General features: G+C 39.8%; 1 protein-coding gene across 3 annotated transcripts in view; it reads left to right on the top strand.

Moving 5' to 3' along the window:
• KDM4C (lysine demethylase 4C) overlaps window positions 1-23,200 on the top strand; it is a 375,701-nt gene that overhangs the window by 66,910 nt on the left and 285,591 nt on the right. For 2 of the 3 annotated variants that reach the window (XM_080668088.1, XM_080668087.1), the window contains exon 5: window positions 14,232-14,425. The exons of the other annotated variant lie outside the window; for it this stretch is intronic. In XM_080668088.1, the coding sequence (XP_080524214.1) occupies window positions 14,232-14,425 (194 nt within the window). The remainder of the gene's footprint in view (window positions 1-14,231; window positions 14,426-23,200) is intronic. 3 annotated transcript variants of the gene reach the window in all.

Raw genomic sequence — 23,200 nt, 5'->3', positions numbered from 1 at the left:
GTTATTACTGCTAATGGCAATATTAAAGCAAAACGACAAAAATCCGGAGGCTGCAATGTTGATTCTGACTCAGAGTTGTGAAGAATTCTGTTCTGCAGTTGTCATTTATGTGTAAGTTCAACCTGCAGCCCAGCAATTTATATTTTGTACAATCTGTCAAATCCATGAAGATGTTTGTTTAGGGGTTACTGCTTAAGAAATGCCCCTGCTGTTTTCAAGAAATATACCACCATCTTCTTGTCAGTAAGATAAGGTGCCAGGACAGGAGTGGTACCATGGGTTGTGACACAGGAGATATTCTCTTTTTAATGATTTTTTATTTATCTTTTTTCAGAATGCATTATCTGATTATCTACATGCAACATATTTAAATCTTAAAGCACAATGATTCACTGAGTACCTCAAATCCTCAATGAAGTCCAACAGCTAGAACATTAACAGTGCTTCCCATGGGTTCCTTTTTCTATAGTCCTTCCCTCCTCTCCACCCCATCACCCTGGGGTGTCCTGAATGCAGGTTTACCCCAGAGGGTATTGTGAGTTTTGTTCCTGACCACCGCAATTAAATGAATATTACAATAAAGTGAGTCACATTAACTTTTTGGTGTTTCAGTGCATATAATAGGTTATGTGTACTCTATACTGTAGTCTGTATTAAGTGTGAATATCATGTCTAAAAAACAATTACATACCTTAATTACATAATACTTTATTGCTAGAAATTTCTAATGATCATCTGGTCCTTCTGTGTAATCTTGTTGTAATCTTTTTTTTGGTGGAGAGTCTTGCTTCGACGTTGATGGCTATTGACTGATCATGCTGGTGGTTGCTGAAGATTGGGGGTGACTGGCACTTTCTTAAAATAAGACAACAATGAAGTTTGCTGCATCGATTGACTCGTGATTTCTCTATAGCATGTGATGCTGTTTGATAGCATTTACTCAGAACTTCTTTCAAAATTGGAGTCAGTTCTCTTAAATGTAGACTCCATCTTAAGAAATCACTTTCTTTGCTAATTCACAAGAAGCAACTCCTCATTCCTTAAAGTTTTATCATGAGGCTAGAGGCCCGGTGCACTAAATTCGTGCACGGGGAGGGGGAGTGTGTGTCCCTCAGCCTGACCTGCATCCTCTCCGATCCGGAAGCCCTCAGGGGATGTCCTACTGATGGCTTAGGCCTGCTCCTCGTGGTTCTCTGCTCTCTGTGGGGCCTGCCTGCTCCACACCGCGGCAACTGCCAAGCAGGCCGTGCTGGGTGCTGCCTGCGGGCTGCACTTCACTGCTCCCGGGTCGCTGAGGCCATGCTGGGTGTTGCCTGCGGCTGTGCTTGCCTGCTCCCCGGTTGCCGTGGCGAAGGCCAAGCAGGCCATGCTGGGAGCTGCCTGTGGGCCGTGCTTCCCTGCTCCCGGGTCGCCGCGGCGATGACCAAGCAGGCCATGCTGGGAGCTGCCTTCTCCCTGTTGTCAGTCTCCACTTAGGCGATGAGGTTAATTTGCATACTCACTCCTGATTGGTTGGTGGGCATTGTGAAGTGATGGTCAGTTTGCATATTTCCCCATTATTAGTGTAGATTGTAGCAATTCAGTCAGGCTCTAGTTGTAATTCTAGTTCTTTTGCTATTTCTGTCACACCTGCAGTACTTCCTCCACTGAAGTCTTGAAACTCCCCCCACCCCTAAGTCATCCATAAGAGTTGGAATCAACTTCTTTTAAACTCTTGCTAATATTGTTTGTTTTGACCTCTTCCCATGAATTACAAAATGTTCTGGATGGCATATATACTGGTGAATGCTTTCCAGAAGGGTTTTAATTTGCTCTACACAGGATGCCAGGAATCTTTTCTTTGTAAACAAATCATTCTCTGTGAAGTGCAATAAAGCAAAGCACACTAAAATGAGGTATGTCTCTATTGTGTTTGATTTCTTGCTGTTTGAAAAATAGTTTTTTTTTCACATACGCGTATTTTTAAACTATATATTTGGTTTGGCTTATTTTTAACGTTATTAAAAATAGTATCCCTTTATGTAGTCTTCTGGGACTTTGATTTTTTTCTTTTTTAAAAAATTTTTTTATTGAATTTATTTGGGTGACATTGGTTAATGAAATTTTATAGGTTTTAGGTGTACAGTTCTATAATATCATCTGTATCTTGCATTGTGTGTTCACCACCCCAAGGAAAGTCTTCTTCCATCACCATTTATCTACCTTATAGATTTTGATTTTTTTCTCCGAACAATAGGTTTCTTGTGTTTATCCATATTATTTTGTGAGCTCTTGTGCAATGATTTTAATTGCTGTATAATATTTCATTTTGTGACGATACATTTTATTTCTTATTTTCCTGCCAGGAGATATTTTTTATCTTTAAAAGAAATTTTTTATTGATTGATTTTAGAGAGAGAGGAAGGAAGAGAGAGAAGAGAGAGGAAGTGGAAGGAGAGAGAAAGAAACATTGATTTGTTGTTCTAATTATTTTTGCTTTCATTGGTGGGTTATTGTATGTGCCCTGACTAGAGATAGAACCAACAACCGTGGCAAATCAGGATGACATAAAAAAGGAAATATTGCTACTATGAACATACTCCTGTACATGGTTCCTGCACATGTATAAAAGTTTCTCTAAAGCATTTACTGGGAATGGAAATGCTGCCTTATAGAGTGATTTTTACCCCAGATACTGAATTATTTTCCAAAGCGTTTGTACCAGGTTTATTCCTCCAGCAGTGTGTAAGTATTTTTAAGACAGTCTTACATACCACAAGTGATTTTTGTGCAACCATCACCACCAGTCCAGTTGTAGAGCATTTCAGTACCTCCAAAAACTTCCTTGTGCTTACACATATATTCTCTTTGGCACTTAATATTGTTTACCTTTTTACTTATTATGAGTCTTCTGACTGTAAAATGTCTTGGGTGTGAATTTGCATTTTTCTGATTATAAATGATATGAGAATATATTTTCATGTCTTTATTAGCCATTCTGTTTCTTTCCTCTTTTGCAAAATATCCTCTGCCAATTTTTTTTTACATTTAAAAAATTTTTTTCTTATTATTTGGAATTTTTAATGTATTCTGGATACCAAAAGTATGCGATTTAAATTTGTTGAGTTATTTCCTTCAGTTGTGGCTTATTCTTTTCATTTTTGGTTTCTTTTATTTTCAATATTGCCATTTTTTGTGATAACTGATTAATTTTAATTCTAGCTCCTGAAGCTATATAGAGGGTATGCTTTACAAACTTCATTGGACTGTTGTACATATTCAATAAAGTGATAATTGAGAAATACCACTTTGTATCTCAAAATTAGGAACATACTTTTGAATTGCTTAAATACAATCTACAAAATTAAAAGCAAAATCAGAAGCCATACTGATTGTGAATTAAGTGTTTTGCACTTAATACATGATATAATAGCCAATATCTAGTAACAGATATCGAAAATCATTTCAGATTCTCATTCTGTTATACTCTGTTGGGAAGGTTTCTTGATTAAGTATGTGACTGGTCATAGGTAAGTACCACCAGAACCAGAACAGCAAGTAAAAGTTCTACCACAACTTTTGTAGTTTTATTTTATTCATCAGTTAAAATGAACATTGAGAATTAAATACTTATATTTACATGTATACAAATTATACTATGAAAGCATGTTTACAAACAGAAGTGTTTGGTAACTAGTTGGATAAGAAAATAATGTATAAAGGTATATAGCAAAAATATTAATGAAACATGCCTTACCCTGGAAATATCAATTCTATATTTCATATTATATTAAAGCAGTGTTATTTTTTGAATTTCCTATCCAGAAATACTTGTAAAGTAAGACAGATAGAAATTAATAATTTTTATTCTCATTTTAACTATGAAAAAGTTAAATTAGAAAAGCAAGAATGATTGAAATGCCTAAATCCAGAATGAGCCCAAATATTTGGCCACATAGAGTATTATCATCTTCAAGAATAGAAATAATAATGAAGGCTTTATAAGCAGTTTTTATTCTACAAATACAATAGGCGTTTTGGTATTTTGGTCACTAGCAAACAAGTTCAGTAAAGGTTTGAGATGCCTCAGTTTTATAAATTCAATATAGTATATTGAAGGTTAAGTAAAGTTGACATCAACATTTTTTAGAGATGGCTTATTTATAACTAGAGGGACCTTTGTGCACGGGGTGTGTGTCCCTCAGCCCAGCCTGCACCCTCTCCCAATCTGGGACCCCTTGAGGGATGTCTGGCTGCTCGTTTAGGTAGGATCGGGCCTAAACGGGTAGCTGGACATCCCTCTCACAATCCAGGACTGCTGGCTCCCAACTGCTCGCCTGCCTGCCTTTCTGATTGCCCCTAACCGCTTCTGCCTGCCACCCTGATCACCCCCTAACCACTCCCCTGCCAGCCTGATGCCTAACCACTCCCCTGCCAGCCTGATTGATGCCTGTCTGATCCCCTGCCAGCCTGATTGCCCCTAACTGCCTTCCCCTGCAGGCCTAGGTCACCCCTAACTGCCCTCCCCTGAAGGCTTGATTGCCCCCAACTGCCCTCCCTTGCAGGCCTGGTCCCTCTCAACTGCCCTCCCCTGCTGGCCTGATCACCCACAACTGCCCTCCCCTGCAGGCCTGGTTCCCCCCAACTGCTCTCACCTGCAGGCCTGGGTCCCCCGCAACTGTCCTCCCCTGCAGGCCTGGTCCCCCCAAACTGCCCTCCCCTGCAGACCTGGTCTCCCCCAACTGCCCTCCTCTGCTGGCCTGGTCACCCCTAACTTCCCTCCCTGCTGGTCTGGTCACCCCTAGCTGCCCTCCCCTGCAAGCCTGGTCCCCCCCAACTGCTCTCCCCTGCAGGCCTGGATCCCCCCCAACTGCCCTTCCCTGCAGGCCTGGGAGCTCCCAACTTCCCTCCTCTGCCAGCCTGGTCACCCCTAACTGCCCTCCCCTGCAGGCTTGATCGCCCCCAACTGCCCTCCCTTGCAGGCCTGGTCCCTCCCAACTACCCTCCCCTGCTGGCCTGATCACCCACAACTGCCCTCCCCTGCAGGTCTGATCCCTCCCAACTGCCCTCCCCTGCTGGCCATCTTGTGGTGGCCATCTTGTGTCCATATGGGGGCAGCCATCTTTGACCACATGGGGGCAGTCATCTTGTGTGTTGGAGTGATGGTCAATTTGCATATTACTCTTTTATTAGATAGGGTGTCTTTTAATGAACAAAGACTGATTTTAATGTAGGTGATTTTTATCAATCTCTTAGTAATTTTATCTGCTTTTTTTTAAATCTCTCCTGGAACTCTGATCCCATGAACTTTAGCCATACTTATTCTACGTTAGCTTTCAGATTTTCCTTCTCATATTTCTGTACTGCACTGTGTGTTACTGTCTTAAATTTTATCTTCTGGTTAACTATTTCTCTTGTTTAACCCTTTCATTGAGTTTTTTAGTTTAGTAATGATATATTTTACTTCTACTAATAGAAGTCCGCCCCACCTCCTTGATCTGACTGGTCTTTCAAATAGTTTATTTTACTTCCTTGTCTTTGTGATTCCAGTTTTTATTTTTTAAAACATTTTATATTTTTTAATCTCTCTCTGTTAATTCTGATATCAGCAGTCCTTGATATCAGGTCGGGGAGCATTCTACATGCTTCTTCAGCTGTTTTTGTTGCTTTCTCCAGTGGTGGCTTGCCTCCCTGGGTGCTTGGTGATTTTTGATTGTATGCTTTGGCTTGATCTTAGTTTATGGAAAACTTAAAGGTTTCAATGGAGGATGCTTTTCTTCCAAAAGGATTGGGTTTGTTTCTGCCTAGAATCAGGGATACCATTAACCTCAAACCCTTAATGGTCCAGACTTGGCAGGAGTCCCAAACTCTCTGCAATCTATTATTTGACTGGGTATTCCCCCTTTTTATTCTCTGCTCTCCTTTACATATTCATATTTACCTTTTAAAGATGACTAGTCTTTTTATATGGCCCTTTTGTTGCAGTTTTTCCCCTCCCAAACTTGCTCTACATTGGGTATTGTTTAGACCTTTAGAAAGAAAAGAAAGCACTACTGTAAAATTGTAGATATTCTGATGTGTGAAAATGCAAAAAAGAAAAGTGATCTGTTTTAAAAGTAAGAAGCTTAAATAATCTATATTATAAAATGCCAGTGACCGTAACGCCGTAAAGCTATAATGACCAAACGACCGGTCACCAGGAGGTGCATTGATGGGTCTTGCGGCACGCCGGGTCTCTGGGTCTCCAGTGCAGCGGGGGTCTGGGTCTTGCGCAATTTTGCACGCTGAGCCTCTAGTATGAGATATTTTTGTGGCTAGGAAGACGCAAAAAGAGCTATCATGTCACACATTGTAATTAACTTTAAAGCAAAATGAATTTCACAGGGGTCTAATTTTATTTTTATTGTGTAAAGATCCTAAGAAAATCATCAGTCTAGTTTAAAATGTCAACCAGAGCTTTCATTTTAGTTATTGAAAGGTACAATTTTCACATATTACCATCTGAAATGGATTGAATTTTGAAGTCTTGAAAGAACCAATCAAGTTTTATTTTTTCTTTCTCCATGTGCGTTATCTTTGAAACTTTGAGGGCTTGTTACAGCCATATGAATTAGGGGCAGTCATGTACTGTAGCCTAATCTTAACTTATCATCAAATTAATGGTGATTGGGTGGATGGTCTTTTGTTTGGATCACAGCAGTCTAGGTGTTGAGTGGGCTGTGATAAGGGTTTTAGAAAGAGATGGTAAGAGCCAAATGAGGAAAAGCAGAATCTTAAAAAACCCCCACCAGAACTTAAAAATTAGTATTTTTATTTAATTAGTTTAAGCAAAAAATACCTACAAAACACTGCACAGTAATGTGCTAGAGAAACTACATATCATATGCTCTGTTATAAAAATGGGACCCATGTCAGTATTTATGAAGGGATTGATTACAAAAAATTGTGGTTTGCTAGACTGACAACACATTTACTACCGAGGAGACTGGCTGCTCTGTTCTCAGTTTCAAACAAGGAGGGCTGGTAAGTTACTGAGAATCTTATTTCCATCTGTAAAATGAGGGTGTTTTGCTCTTCTTTTCCCAGCTTGGGGATTATCCCAGTGCTTTTGAGATCCCTGTGCTAATGAAATAATTACTGAGTACCTACAGAGTTTTAAGATTTAGTTCTAGTTTTCTGGATGGATGACAGATATAAAGAAAATGTTACTTTACTTTTTAAAAAGTTTTTAAAAAATGTTTTTGCATGCATTGCCTTGTTCCTTCCTCCTTCATCCCTTTAAAATTATTGCAATAAGTGTGAACTTTTTAAAAAAATATATATTTTATTGATTTTTTACAGAGAGGAAGAGAGAGGGATAGAGAGTTAGAAACATCGATGAGAGAGAAACATCGATCAGCTGCCTCCTGCACACCTCCCACTGGGGATGTGCCCGCAACCAAGGTACATGCCCTTGACTAGAATCGAACCTGGGACCTTTCAGTCCACAGGCCGATGCTCTATCCACGGAGCCAAACCAGTTAGGGCAAGTGTGAACTTCTTAATACCTGTTACCTTTCTGCAAATGTGGCCACAGATGTATTTTGTTTGATCCACAGTTTTAAAAGTTTGTTAATTTGGATTTTGAGCTTCACTTAAAAGTTCAGAACATCTAGCAGCATTCCCAGTGACAGCAATAGACAGGAGCTAAGTAAGGGCTCTTCTAGATAGGATAGTAGATGGTCACCAAATGGTCTTCCCTACACTCCTTTTGATTTGCACCGGGCTGTGTCACTCACGATGTTACTTGCTGGCTCTTTGGGCACCTCATTGTAGCTTCTGCTTTATCACTCAGCTCTTCACTTCCTGATGTGCCTTTGGAACATGCTCCTGACAACCCTCTTTGAGGTAGGGTAGGCCCTGAGCCCCAGGAAATACAACTCAAAAATAAGCTCTGGTCCTCCCACCTCTTAAAAAGAAAAACGTAGTTAGAAAGAAATTTTTTCATATGTATTTTGCAATCTTGTCTTTACAACTGTCCCTTGAGGTAGGCAAGTCTGGAATTATGTGCTGTTAGGAAGTCTTGATCTCCACTTGTGCTGCCAAGGGCATATTTATTTTAAAGTAGTTCCACTGAGGGGCTAGACCTTTTCTGTGGACATCTCAAGGTGGCCACAATTCTTGTCATGTCCTTATTGGCAGACTTGAACCCTGGTCACTGCTCTGCCATGAATGTTCATTGAGAAACCATCAGCTCCTATAACTGGTGAGTGGCAGAGCCAGTATTTGGTTAGAGAGCTTTCAACTCCTGTACAGCATGCTGCTTTTCTGATATTGTGTCATTCTTTGAGAAAAAATTTCATTTCGTTTTGCTCTTTGCTGGGTGAGGACCGAAGAGAAAGTGTGTTAACCATGATTTTTATGAGTTTATTAATTAGTCTGTTATCTCAGAAGAACCTTTTTGTAGTCTTTGATGGGTGTGCCCTCATTTTTATGTCCTTAAAAAACAAAAGCCCATTCTCTGCTTTGCTAGCACATTTGGTAGGGTTAAAAGTTTAAGTCTTCCCTCTTTTCTTTCTACTTTTAATCCATCTTCATTTATAAATACCTTTTGGGATGTTTTAAATTTACCATCTCTGTGTATTTGTAGGTGACACAATCAAATTACATATGTGTGTCATAACAACAACAGATGTGACCATGGAATATGGGTTCTTAAATGCCCTCTCCGCTGTGGTTGGAGTTATTTTCTGTTTACCAAGATACGTTTCGGCTGAGGCACAGAGGGAACAGTGTAGTACTAGAATGCCTCTCCTGGTGTGTTGTCCCACATGGTACTATTTTACAGATGGTAATGGAGTATGCAAACAAGGTTTTGTGGTCAAATAATATTTGGGAAGCACCGAGTTAAGCAAAATTAAATAGGTTTCTATAGTAGGGCCTCTCAAGGCCTCGGAATACCTGTCAGCACTGTGACTAAGAGGAGGAGAAAAGGAAGCCAAGGGTTTCTGACCAGTGCCTCTGGTAGGGCTAATGTTCCATTAGAAATAGTTTGGGAAAAATTGGTTTACGATGATATTGCATCATTTCTCTGTATTAGGTGGGAATGATGCATTATTAGTGAGGTTTCTAATGTGTCTTATTGCTGCCGTGTCATCCTTCAGTTTTCCAGTGACTGAACGCAGTCTTATGAGAAGAGGTTGCTCATTGGCGTGGAATTGGCCCAGAGGGTAAGGGCTGTGGCCTCAATTTCGGTATAGTCTCTGTGGATGGTTATGGGTGCATCATTCATACTCTGATGCCAGTAACTCCCTTAAATAGCTCCTGATTCTAGTTATGCTATTGAAGACTGAAGAGTTCTTTTAAACTGCCATCTGATTCCCGATAGGTGGAAGGTAAAGGAAAGATCCTTGATAAAATTCTCAGTTTCACATATGTGCACAGATCATGATCCAATGATGAATTATTTTAGAAAACCAGATAAACACAGGGCAAATAGACAAACAGAGCAGGACAGGCCTAGAATGTTGACTGGGTAATTGGGGTGAAGGGAGAGGAGAATCAGGAGGAGGTCAGTTGAGTGACAAATACCCTCAAGCACCTACTGAACATGTAGAAGAGCTAATTTGATGGAGTCTGGAAGAGGCATTTGTCTATGAACTTGGGCTGGTGTGCAGACTTTCTGCTGAGATTCTATGGCTTTAAGTGTTGAACAGTTTGGCAAATTTCGACTTGTCATTGTGGGGCTTGTTTGTAGCTGAGGTCTTTCTGGAGACCTTTACTTTACACCAGTTCTATCACCAACCCCCAAGTGAAGCAGTTTCTATTATAAGCTTTGCCAGTGTTTGGGTAGAACAGTTGTACCTCTGGGTGGGGAGAACGTGGCAGCTTTATGTGTTTGCCTGCCCTAAATTTTAGCTCTTTGGATCTTTGTTGACAATTGTTGCTGAGAGAGGAGGATGATATGTTGTATTTTAAAATGATCAGAACTGGAAGCATAGTGTTTACAAGTGAAGGCCCAGGAGTCAGGCAGATTTAGGTTTATCTTTGCCACCGACTACTGGCGAGGAGTATTAGGTTTCCCCATTTGTTCATTTAGGTTTAACATTACCTATGTTACCAGATTGTTTTGAATAGGTGTGGTGTATAGGTATGTGTAGTGTAATGAGGTAGAGTGTGGTTAACACTTCACCTAAATGACAGACTAGGCATACTCTGTCTGAGTTTGTTTAGGAGACTGGTGCTTGTTGGTGTTTGCATAGAGCCTGTCCTTGGAGGCAGTAGTTCAGTCAATAGTAGAGAATGGAAACTGGAGAAGAAATTTTGAAGTGGTAAAATTTGTCTATGGTCTCTTTACACTTATTCTTAGTATTTTAACCACTTTTTAAATTGAAATTATATGAAATTCTAGTAATTTCATGAAAAGAAGTTAAAGTTTCAGCCTCATGCCAACCTTGGCCTTGCCTGTCAATTGGTCTTGAAAAAAATATGTTATTTGCCTATTAATGAGGATAACATCAATAATAAATGTCATAGGACTTCATTATCTCTTAACACATATTCGACTGTGATTTTGGGGGAGGCTTTTCAGTAAGATTTACTAGAGAATAGTGGAGATATTTATTCTATCTGTTCTAAGAAATTTTCTAAACATTTTGTGAACTTTAGCATGTTCAATATTCCATGAATCTCTGGGAAGGTGATAGTCCTCATGTTTTCGTGAAGAAAGACTGGCAGCTCAGAAAATTTCAGTGTTTTTTGCCCTGGCTAGGGGCAGAGCTGGGGTTATAATCTGGGTCTTCTGCCAGCATTCTTACTTCTCTACCCTTATCCCCTTAGACACGCAGGTTTGAGGATGTCAAACGAGTCAGCCTTAGTTATTTAAAAAAAAAAAATCTGTCAGTAATAAAGTTAAGATCTCTCTAAATGTAGGAGTTTCAGAGGAATGCTTTGTTCCTAAATTTGCAAGTTCATTCAGTTTAAAAGTGATTCCTATAATATAGCTCTCATATTCATTATTCATATTCATATTCATTGCCTCAGTAATGACTTTTAAATAGGACTTTATTATTAGAATGACTGGACTGAAGTCTGATTGGACTAGGGTTAAGAGATTGCATCACTATAAATAGAGATAAAATATTTTATATAAGTTGATCTACTTTTTATGAAGTTTCATAAGTTGGAACTTAGGATCTTCTCTAAAACACTTTCACCAATTTCCAAATAGCAAACTTCCCACTGTGGGGTTAAAGATAGAATGACCACTTAGGAGAATTTGGGAATTAAATTATTTCTGTTGGCACTTTCAATTATGTTAAGTGAGGCAGAGCTTCATTAATTGCTCCATCAACAATTTTTCTAACCCAAAAGCTTGAGGAGGTAAGATTACTACACTGATTAGAGAATCATCTATAGACCAAAATGAAAACAGAAAAACCTATACATTTTCAGTGTGTAAGAGAAATATTAGATGTGATTATCTGTGAGGCCATTGGCATAGTTATTGGAGAGGGCCTTACGGGTATATATAAATTAATTTAATGTCCCTCTTTTAAAAAAAAAGTTTTTATTGACTTTAAAAAATATATATTTTTATTTATTTTAAATATATTTTTATTGATTTCAGAGAGGAAGGGAGAGGGAGAGATAGAAACATCAATGATGGGAGAGAATCACTGATTGGCTGCCTCCTGCACAACCCCTACTGGGGATCGAGCCCACCACCCAGGCATGTGCCCTTGACTGGAATCAAACCCGGGACCCTTCAGTCCGCAGGCTGACACTCTATCCACTGAGTCAAACTGGCTAGGGCAAAAAAATATTTTTATTGATTTCAGAGAGGAAGGGAGAGGGGAGAGAGATACAGAAACATCAGTGATAAGAGAGAATCATTGATCAGCTGCCTCCTGCACTCCCCCTACTGGGGAGTGAGCCCACAACCCGGGCATGTGTCCTTGACTGGGAATCGAACCCAGGACCCTGCAGTCTGCAGGCTGACACTATCCACTGAGCCAAACCAGGTAGGGCAATTTTTTTTTTTTTTTTTTTTTTTAGCGAAAGAGACGGAGGAAGGGTGATGGAGAGGAATATCAATGTGAAAGAGAAACAGTGATTGGTTGCCTCTCATATGCACCCTGTCCAGGAATCAAACCCACAACCTGGGTATGTGCCATGACCGGGAATTAAGCCAGTGAAGTTTTGGTGCAGGGGATGATGCTCAACCAACTGAGCCACACTAGCTAGGGCAATGCCAGTCTTTAATAGCACCTTGAATAGGTTGAGATGGGTTTAAAAGCATTGCAGTTCCTTCATGATTGCATTGGAATGTCACATTCTCTGATATTTATATTTTATTATGAGAAAGGCATATGGGAAAATACATAGTTTGTATACATTTTAAGTTATCGTGAATACTATAGTGAATTAATTGATTGGTAAGGTCTAATAAAATCAGAATCTTTTCCAAAAACCTAACTCTGTTTTAAAATTGATTTTTACAGAGATAGGAAGGGAGAGTGCTAGAGAGATAGAAACATCTATGAGAGAGAAACATCATCAACTGGCTGCCTCCTGCGCGCCCCCTATTAGGGATCCAGCTCTGAACTGAGAGGCATGTGCCCTGACTGGGAATGGAATTGGGACCCCTTGGTTCAGGGGCTGACATTCAACCATTGAGCACTGGCCAGGCATAACCTTAACTCTTATATACCAGCAATTCTAACCTTTTCTTTCTATTATCACCTGCCATGTTGGGTTATTGTTACAAAACTGTATTATTCCAGCGATTCTACCAAAGTTTGGAGAAGAATTTTTTTTAACAGCTATTCTGTGTTTAAAATTCATAATCAACATGAAGTTTAATATTTACTTGAAGAAGCAATAAAAGCACAATGTACTGTGGCTTAGGGTAGTGCTAAGAGTTTTCCCAGTAGAGGTCAATTTTTAGGAAATGATGTATCATGCTAAAATTGAATTGGATGGGGATGAGAGAGGGATGAAAGAACATGTATTTTGCTAATGGTATCCTGAAATATTACCTGATGTTGAATATGACTTCTAAACTAATATAAAAATAAACAAAGTGAAAATAAAAATAACTCAAATCTAAAAGGTGTACCAAAAATAGAAAACACATTCCAGATCATATGTTTTGGAGAAATGATTGTTTTGCTAATAGCAAGTGGGGACTTACCTTACATTTATGTTGGGAATCAGGGAGTCATTTGGTATAGTTTTATACTAATATTTATATAGAACTACATTATGCTCATAATAACCTTACAGAATTAATAATGGATACACACACACACACACACACACTAGAGGCCCAGTGCACGAAATTCGTGCATGGGGGGGGGGTGTCCCTCAGCCCTGCCTGCACCCTCTCCAATCTGAGACCCCTTGAGGAATGTCCGACCGCCCATTTAGGATCGGTGGGATCGGGGCTAAATGGGCGGTCGGACATCCCTCTCACAATCCAGGACTGCTGGCTTCCAACCACTCGCCTGCCTCTGCCTGATTGCCCCTAACCGCTTCTGCCTGCCAGCCTCATCACCCCCTAACCATTCCCCTGCCAGCCTGATCAATGCCTAACTGCTCCCCGGCTGGCCCAATTGCCCCTAACTGCCCTACCCTGCCATGCTGGTCACCCATAACTGCCCTCCCCAACAGACCTGGTCCCCCCCAACTGCCCTCTCCTGTAGGCCTGGGTTCTCCCCCAACTGCCCTCCCCTGCAGGCCTGGTCCCCCCTCAACTGCCCTCCCCTGTAGGCCTGGGTTCCCCTCCAACTGCCCTCCCCTGCAGGCCTGGCCCCCTCCCAACTGCCCTCCCCTGCAGGCCTGGTCCCCCCCCCAACTGCCCTTCCCTGCAGGCCTGGTCCCCCCCAACTGCCCTCCCCTGCAGGCCTGCCCCCCCAACTGCCCTCCCCTGCAGGCCTGGTCTCCCCCAACTGCCTTCTCCTGCTGGCCTGGTCACTCCTAACTACCCACAACTGCCCTCCCGTGCAGGCCATCTTGTGTCCACATGGGGGCAGCCATCTTTGACCACATAGGGGTGGCCATCTTGTGTCTTGGAGTGATGGTCAATTTTCATATTACTATTTTATTAGATAGGATTGCTTCTTGAATAATAATTGCTTTATTTTTCATTTCTAAGTGAATTAAAATATACAGTGTAATAATTTTGGCAGATGATGGTTTGATTAGTAAATGTTATCTTTACTAGTGTAATAATGTTTGATTTTTTTTTTCTCTCTCTCTTCTGGTTCCAGGGTGTGGATGAATGGAACATAGCTCGCCTAAATACTATCTTGGATGTGGTTGAGGAAGAGTGCGGTATTTCTATTGAGGGTGTAAATACCCCGTATCTCTATTTTGGCATGTGGAAAACCACATTCGCGTGGCACACTGAGGATATGGACCTCTACAGCATTAATTATCTCCACTTTGGAGAGCCCAAGTCTTGGCAAGTTACATGTTTAATATTCATTTGCTTTGGAATTTTGACGTTTGGTCAAGGCACTATAACCTATTGAAGAGGATGTTTTTCCCTCGGTGGAATCAGATTTAATATGAGCTGTAAGAAAGTTTTTGACTGTAATAATGAATTGTCTTCCACTTTTCCCAGGTTTTTGCTCAAAGTCATGAAGCTAGTGGTGACTTGTCTATCTAAAGTTGCCTACAGACCATTATGTGTATATGTGTGTGATATGTTGATAGATATTTTAGTCTTGAAGAATTTGTTAGGCATCTTTACTTATCTGACCATTTGTTGGAAGGTGTATGGGAAAGTTGGCTTCCTGGATGTAAAGTATCAAATAATCTTAATAATCTTCCAGTCCAGCCTCCTCTAAATAAATGACCATTTCTATAATAGTATGTGGTGGCTGGAGGGAGAGGAGAGATGAATCAGGAGGTCTGTTATCGCTCTTTGAGTAATAGGCATAGGTCAGAGAGTAAGTGAATGTTGATATGTGTTCTTAACTTATAGTTTCCTCTGTTTCTGAACTTCTTTCCTCATTTTTCTTAAGATTTATTGCTCTGTAAAATGCATTATATAGTACATTCATTGTACATTTGTAATTATGCTAACCCTGGTATCCTTTGTGGTCGGGCATTTTCATGTTTTAAAGAGTTAAGTCTATTTTCTATAATATCAGCCTACTTTCTTTAATACATGTACATCAGGGTAACACATAGGCAGAAGCATATGAAGCATAATCTGGACAACAGGAAATAGGATGTTCTGATGAACATTTAGGACGCTCTTCAGGTATTGTGCCAGCCCAGCAGCTTTCTTGGTTCCAATTCAAAGAGAATGGTCTCTTTCATGTTCTGCTCATCATGAGTTGAAATACAGTGTATAAGTTCTAGTCCAATCTTGCCATTGAGGTTTTATCATTTGGTGAAATGAGAAATGGTAAGCTTTCTCCAAAAAACTCAACTATAGGAAAACTTCCTAATGACTGAAAATGACATCTAATTGGAAGGAAAGTATTAGGTGGAAGGGCAAAGTTCTTAGGATATACAAGAGAAACCCAGGCAGTTCTTAGTTTGCTGTCAAGTTTTTTTCATCTAAAAAAACTTAGTGGGAAGCTCTTTCCACTGAGCCAAACTGACCAGGGCTGTTTAACTTATTTTAAAGGTAAGCACATTTAATTTGATTAATTCTTAGCATTCTTCTCTTTTAATGGAATAAATCAAACAAACATTTTGAATACATGGTCTAGGACAGTGGTTGGCAAACTGCAGCACGCGAGCCACATGTGGCTCTTTGGCCCCTTGAGTTTTTAGCAAAGGCCAGCTTAGGAGTACCCTGATTAAGTTAATAACAATGTACCTACCTATATAGTTTAAGTTTAAAAAATTTGGCTCTCAAAAGAAATTTCAGTCGTTGTACTGTTGATATTTGGCTCTGTTGACTAATGAGTTTGCCGACCACTGGTCTAGGATGTTGAGAGGTTTTATGACAATGTGATGGGATTATTCATTTCACAGTTGTTTACAGGAGGCTCAGTTGTGAACACACACTCTAGGCCGTGTGGGTCTCTATTTGTCATCTTTCTTCAACAACTTTCTAAACATCTGTCATCCTTTAGTACTTTTGGGACTTAGCTCTTGGAGACTTTGAGAAATATTACAAAGTAGTGCATAGGCTCCTGGACAGTGATCTCCATGCTTTCTGACACCCCCTTTCAGAGTGGATAAAATTAAATGAAGTGGATCAATCAACATGTTGGTGAAATCTAGTAGCATTTAGGTAACTACTAGTATATACTATATTTCCCTTAAGAAAAATGAAACGTTAGTAGCAAAACTTTTCTGGAGGTTTGTTAGATATTAATTAATAAGAATGCTTGGGACATTAATTTGAGTTTTTAGTGGTAGAGGAGTTAGAGATGTGGTTCCTGCTTTCTTACAGAGGAATATTATTCTTTCCTCTTGTCTTGAGAACAATATTATGTTGTCTCCTGAAGATCACTTAGGAGAGAATATTCTGGTCAGGAAATGGACTGATTCTAGAATCCTCTGTCTTTGGGAAGGAGCACTGCAGTTTGTGAGAATCATTATGCTAGTATCCAAGGTATTTCTTTCTTCCAGCATGTATATTTTCAGTATTTAATTACTCTATTAGTTATTAAGCATATAGACGCCATTCTATGCATTAAGGGTAGATTTATAATAACACTGTTATCTTTAACCTTGACCATTATTTATAATGATAAAGTAATAAAACACAGCAGTGAGTATGACAGCTAATCTACATTCTATTTTCTAAGATAACTACTGTAGGAAAAGAGTGATATAAATGACTGTAAGTATATTTCCCAATAGATTTATGAAAGATTATATTAGCTCAGCATTAAATACTTTGAGGCAAACTCAATCATCATTAAAATTCATTTTAGTAATCATCGTAATATATTTAAAGTGAGCTTTGCAAGTTGGTAGAAGCAATACAAATTCATATAAATATTGGGAGGCAGGGAGTGTGTGTAGCAGAGCTAAGACACAAGGGACCAGCAATCAGGGCTCTAGTCCTTATTCTGCTACTAACATTTGGCTTTGGACAGATAACTGTACTTGTAGTTTCCTCACCCACAAAATGACAAGGTTAACCAATATGATCTCCAACCATAGGAATATTTTCACTTACTCTACAAAGTGAGAGGATGACACAGTGATGTAGGTGTGTGTGCACATGAGCACACACTGGTTTCCTTTCCTGCTGTCCTCTGCTTGTTGAGTTGGATCTGAAACAGTTGCCTTTACTGAGCTTGACATCTCTTTCCTGGCTGTGTCTTCCTCCTTCTCTCTGGCCTTACAGGCTGGCACTGAACTTCTGCTTCTTCATCTTCAGTTCTTCATACCATATTTTTGGTATGATTATTGCAAAGACTGCTGCCTAGAATCCCCTCCCTACTTCCATGTCTACACTGCTCTCCTCTGCCCCTGTATCGCTTAGATTTTTGCCTGAAGACTTTTTAGATCAATCTGTTTAAGGGAAGAGAAGGAAAAAACACACATGTTATAAAGATTCTTGTCTAAAATGTAACTATTAAGAAAACCAAGTTTCCTGAGATTTCTGAGTAGCTGCAGAATATGCACGGCCCCAGGTGGGAGCCCCGAGACATACTTTTTTGGGCACTATATATGGCAGATTTTGCTTAATAAGTTTTCATGAATACAGGGATGTACTGAAGAGACTTTCAGAGGGGCTGATGATTTATTTAAACATTTCTGGCATAAAGGTTTAAGGGGAAAAGAATGCTTAAAGTAAGCAGATAGAAAACTGCTCTGGCAGTCAGTGGTATTTATTATTTTTTGAATTAATATTGACTTTGGAGCAAGAAGACCTGTTTTAAAATCCCAATCTGTCACTTACCAGCTGAATGACTTAGGGCAAAACACTGTTCGACTTTAATCATAAATTTCTTTAACTGCCAAATGGAGGCATGATTTATTCACTGTCTACTTACAGGATTGCTAGAAGGGTCCAGGGATATACTCTGTGTGAAAGTGCTTTGTAATCTGTAAAGTACTATCCAAATATTTATAATTACCATTATTTTAATAACCTTATGAAAATGAATCCCTTCTTTTTGGTCATAGTAATTACTTTAAGTCTAAACTTGGCATATAATAGGTTGGAAGTTTCAAGGATACAATATGATTCTCCCAAGCATCCTGTGATTATGGTAGTGGTTAACTGCTGGGGATATAGAATTAGATAATGTCTTGAATCCTCCTTTCCAAGTCCATGTCCAAACACAATGAATAACAGACTTTCAGATTTACTCTGTAGAGAATGAGAGAGGTGAGGTTTAAGAAGACATGTCTTAAGCTGTGGAAAGGTCTAAAATCAAGAGAGAAGGTTTTTCTGAATGTTATGGATTTGGTTAAATTTTATTCAACAAACTGAGATTTTGTTAAAATGCCATGCAGCAATAAGTGATGTCAGATGATTCAGAATAAATATAACTTAGTTTGATGTTTTTTTTTTATTGAATCATTTTTTAGTGTTTTTTAAAAAATATGTTTTTATTGATTTCAGAGAGAGGAAAGGAGAGGGAGAGAGAGAGTGCGAGCGAGCATAGATGAGAGAGAAACATTGATCGGCTGCCTCTGCATGCCCCCTTTTGGGGGTTGAGCCCACAGCTCAGGCATATGTTCTGATTGGAATCAAACAGTGATCTCCAGGTTCATGGGTCTATGCTCAACTGAGCCATGCTGGCTGTTTTTTATTTTTTATTTTTTTAAAAATTTCTTTATTGATTAAGGTATTACGTATGTGTCCTTATTCCCCCATTACCCCCCACCTCCCATTCATGCCCCCACCCCCCTGTTGTCTGTGTCCATTGATTAGGCTTATATGCATGCATATAAGTCCTTTGGTTGATCTCTCTCCCTTACCCCCACTGTCCCCTACCTTCCCTGAGGTTTGACGTTCTGATTGATGTTTCTCTGTCTCTGGATCTACTTTTGTTCATCAGTTTATGTTGTTCATTATCTGGCTGAGTTTTTTAGTGTTTTGTAATATTTGAGAGTACCAGCTGTTTTTTATTTATTTATTTATCTTTTATTGTTGAAAGTGTTTCGGATGTCCCTCTTACCCACCCCCTAGCAACTCCCCCTGCCTTCACTGCACTATTATCTGTGTCCATGGATTATGCATATCTATCTACCTATCTATCTATCTATCTATCTATCTATCTATCTATCTATCTATCTAATCTATCATCTATCTAAGTGACCTTCAAGGCGAAACGACTAGAATGACTGGTCACTATGATGCACACTGACCACCAGGGGCAGACGCTCAATGCTGGCGCTGCACCCTGGTGGTCAGCGCGCCATTTAGCTAGAAACCAGGCTCTGCATCCGTGGTGGCTGGAGCCTCTCCTGTGGACACTCCTCCTGCGTGCTCCTCCCACATTGGGACCGGACTGGGATGGGGACTGACATTGAGACTGACTTAGCGCTAGCCCACGGCTGCTTCTCAGCACCAGTATTGCCCGGCAAGGAGAACGCAGCGAGCCTACCTACCGAGCTGAGCTGTGGTGGCAGGTGCAGCGGGGCCAGAATGAGCAGAATGGCACTGGGGCTCAGGCTCCTCCCCATCCGCCTGCGGCTTCGCTCACTACCATATCCCTTGGGGGATGTTGGACTGCCCGTTTAGGCCCGATCCCTGCAGGCCACACCAAGGGACCCCCACAGGTGCATGAATCTGTGCACCAGGCCTCTAGTATGCATCTAAGTTCTTTTCTTCGTTCGTTCTTTTTTTTTTTTTTTTTTTTTTTTTTTTTGCATATAAGTTCTTTGGTTAATCTCCTCTTCCCACCCCTCCTTCCCCTCTGGGATACCTCAGTCTGTCCCATGCTTCCATGTGTTTGGAACAAAATAGACCAGAGGGGGGAAATAAAGAGCACCAGCTTTTTAAAAAAATAATTCTTTATTGTTGAAAGTATTACATATGTCTTTTTTTCCCCCCATTGACCCCCTCCAGCTGGCCCGCCTCCCACTCCAGGCCTTTAGCAGCCTATTGTCTGTGTCCATGGGTTATGCATATATGCATACAAGGTCTTTGATTGATTACCCCCCCCATTCCCTCTGAGATTCCACACTCTGTTCCATCTTCCATATCTTTGTATTCACTCCGTTCATGTTAACTTAGATTCCACATAGGAGGAGCATACCAGCTTTTGTACCAGCGTGTGTGTTTTGAATTCTGGCATTACTTTTTCGTGAGATGTGACCTTGAGCAATTGTTAGATAACCTCAATTTCCTCTTGTTAGACACTCATATGGTTCTGATGCCCACTTTGTAAGGTGGTTGTGTGGATGAAATAAAATAACTGTGTACATAGCATATACCACAGCTCCTGATATATCATAAGTGCTCAATTGATGTTAACATATTTCATACAGTTACCAGATACATAGTGCATGTCACATAGAAGTTCATGTATGAGGTTATATATAAGACCTCGTTGATTTTATATTAATAAGAATTCTTGTTCTAAGAGGCAGAACCCCAACTTAAGCAAAAAGGCTGTTTTCCATTGTAAGTAGTTGGGATAAGCTAGAAGCATGGCTCAATCCAGGAGATCAGTTGCTCCTACTGGGTGTCTGTCTCGTCTTCTCCCTTCATCTTTCCTGATCTCCATTCACTCCCTCTCATCTCCCTGCTACCCCTTCTTTTTTTTTTTTTTCTTTTTTTTAATTAAGGTATTATATGTGTACATATCTTACCATTGCCCCCCCCAACTCCCATACATACCCTCACCCCCCAATGTTTTGCATCCGTTGGTTACTCTTATATACATGCATATAAGTCCTTCAGTTGATCTCTTATTTCCCCCACCTCTCCCTAACCTTACCACTGTAATTTGACAGTCTGTTTGATGCTTTGCTGCCTTTGTATCTATCTTTTTGTTCATCAGTTTATAATGTTTTTCATTATCCCCAAATGAGTGAGATCATGTGGTATTTTTCTTTCATTGACTGGCTTATTTCACTTAGCATAATGTTCTCTAATTCCATCCAGGTGCCTACAAATGGTAGTAATTCCTTCTTTTTTATGGAAGCATAGTATTCCATTGTGTAGATGTACCATAGTTTTCTGATCCAGTCATCTGCTGATGGGCACTTAGGCTGTTTCCAAATCTTAGCTATTGTAAATTGTGCTGCTATGAACATAGGGGTGCATATATCCTTTCTGATTGGTGTTTCTAGTTTCTTAGGATATATTCCCAGGAGTGGGATTACTGGGTCAAATGGGAGTTCCATTTTCAGTTTTTTGAGGAAACTCCATACTGTTCTCCACAGTGGCTGCACCAGTCTGCATTCCCACCAGCAGTGCACGAGGGTTCCTTTTTCTCCGCATCCTCGCCAACACTTGTCGTTTGTTGATTTGTTGATGATAGCCATTCTGACAGGTGTGAGATGGTACTGCATTGTCATTTTGATTTGCATCTCTCGGATAATTAGTGACTTTGAGCATGTTTTCATGTGTCTCTTGGCCGTCCTTCTGTCTTCTTTCGAAAAGATTCTATTTAGGTCTGTTGCCCATTTTTTTATTGGATCCTTTATCTTCCTTTTATTAAGTTGTATAAGCTGCCTGTAGATGTTGGAGATTAAACCTTTATCAGTGATAACATTTGCAAATATGTTCTCCCATACAGTGGGGTTTCTTGTTGTTTTGTTGATGGTTTCTTTTGCTGTGCAAAAGCTTTTTATTTTGATGTAGTCCCATTTGTTTATTTTCTCTTTGGCTTCCATTGCCCTAGGGGCCGTATCAGTGAAAAAGTTCTTTTGGCATATGTCTGAGATTTTGCTGCCTGTGGATTCCTCTAGTATTTTTATGGTTTCCCATCTTATATTTAAGTCCTGTATCCATTTTGAGTTTATTTTTGTGTATGGTGTAAGTTGGTGATCTAGTTTCATTTTTTTGCATGTATCTGTCCAATTTTCCCAACACCATTTATTGAAGAGACTGTCTTGACTCCATTGTATGCTCATGCCTCCTTTGTCAAATATTAATTGAGTATAGTGGTTTGGGTCGATATCTGGATTCTCTATTCTATTCCATTGATCTATATGTCTGTTCTTGTGCCAGTACCAGGCTGTTTTGAGGACAGTGGCTTTGTAATACAGCTTGAAATCTGGTATTGAGATCCCTCCTACTTTATTCTTCTTTCTCAGGATTGCTGTGGCTATTCGGGGTCTTTTTTTATTCCAGATGAATTTTTGGAGAGTTCTTTCTAGGTCTGTGAAATATGCCGTTGGTATTTTAATGGGGAGTGCATTGAAGCTATAGATTGCTTTGGGTAGTATAGACATTTTAATGATGTTGATTCTACCAATCCATGAACATGGTATGTTCTTCCATCTGTTTACGTCTTCCTCTATCTCTTTTTTCAGTGTCCTGTAGTTTTCCGCGTATAGGTCTTTTACCTCCTTGGTTAGGTTTATTCCTAAGTATCTCAATTTTTTTGGTGCGATGGAAAATGGGATTGCTTTTTTAGTCTCTCTTTCTGTAAGTTCAGTGTTGGTATATAGAAATGCCATAGATTTCTTGGCGTTAATTTTGTATCCTGCTACATTGCCGAATTCATTTATTAAGTCTGTTAGTTTTTTGATGGAGTCTTTTGGGTTTTTTATGTACAATATCATGTCATCTGCAAATAAGGACAGCTTTACTTCTTCTTTTCCAATTTGGATGCCTTTTATTTCTTCTTCTTGTCTAATTGCAATGGCTAATACTTCCAGTACTATGTCAAACAGGAGTGGTGAGAGTGGGCATCCCTGTCTTGTTCCTGTTCTTAGGGGAAATGGTTTTAGTTTTTGCCCATTGAGTATGATGTTAGATGTGGGTTTATCATATATAGCTTTTATTATGTTGAGGTATGATCCTTCTACTTCCACCTTGTTGAGAGTTTTTATGAAGAAAGGGTGTTGGATTTTGTCAAATGCTTTTTCTGCATCAATTGATATGACTATGTGATTTTTATCTCTCAATTTGTTTATGTGATGTATCACATTCATTGATTTTCGGATATTGTACCATCCTTGCATTCCTGGGATAAACCCTACTTGGTCATGGTGTATGATCTTTCTGATGTACTGCTGTATCCGATTTGCTAGACTTTTGTTGAGGATTTTGGCATCTACATTCATGAGGGATATTGGCCTGTAATTCTCCTTCATTGTGTTGTCTTTATCTGGTTTTGGTATTAGG

This window comes from Plecotus auritus (genome assembly GCF_963455305.1).
Source record: "Plecotus auritus genome assembly, chromosome: 5".
NCBI lineage: Eukaryota > Metazoa > Chordata > Mammalia > Chiroptera > Vespertilionidae > Plecotus > Plecotus auritus.
The sequence above is the reverse complement of the archived record's forward strand: the minus strand, read 5'-3'. Positions and strand labels throughout refer to the sequence as shown.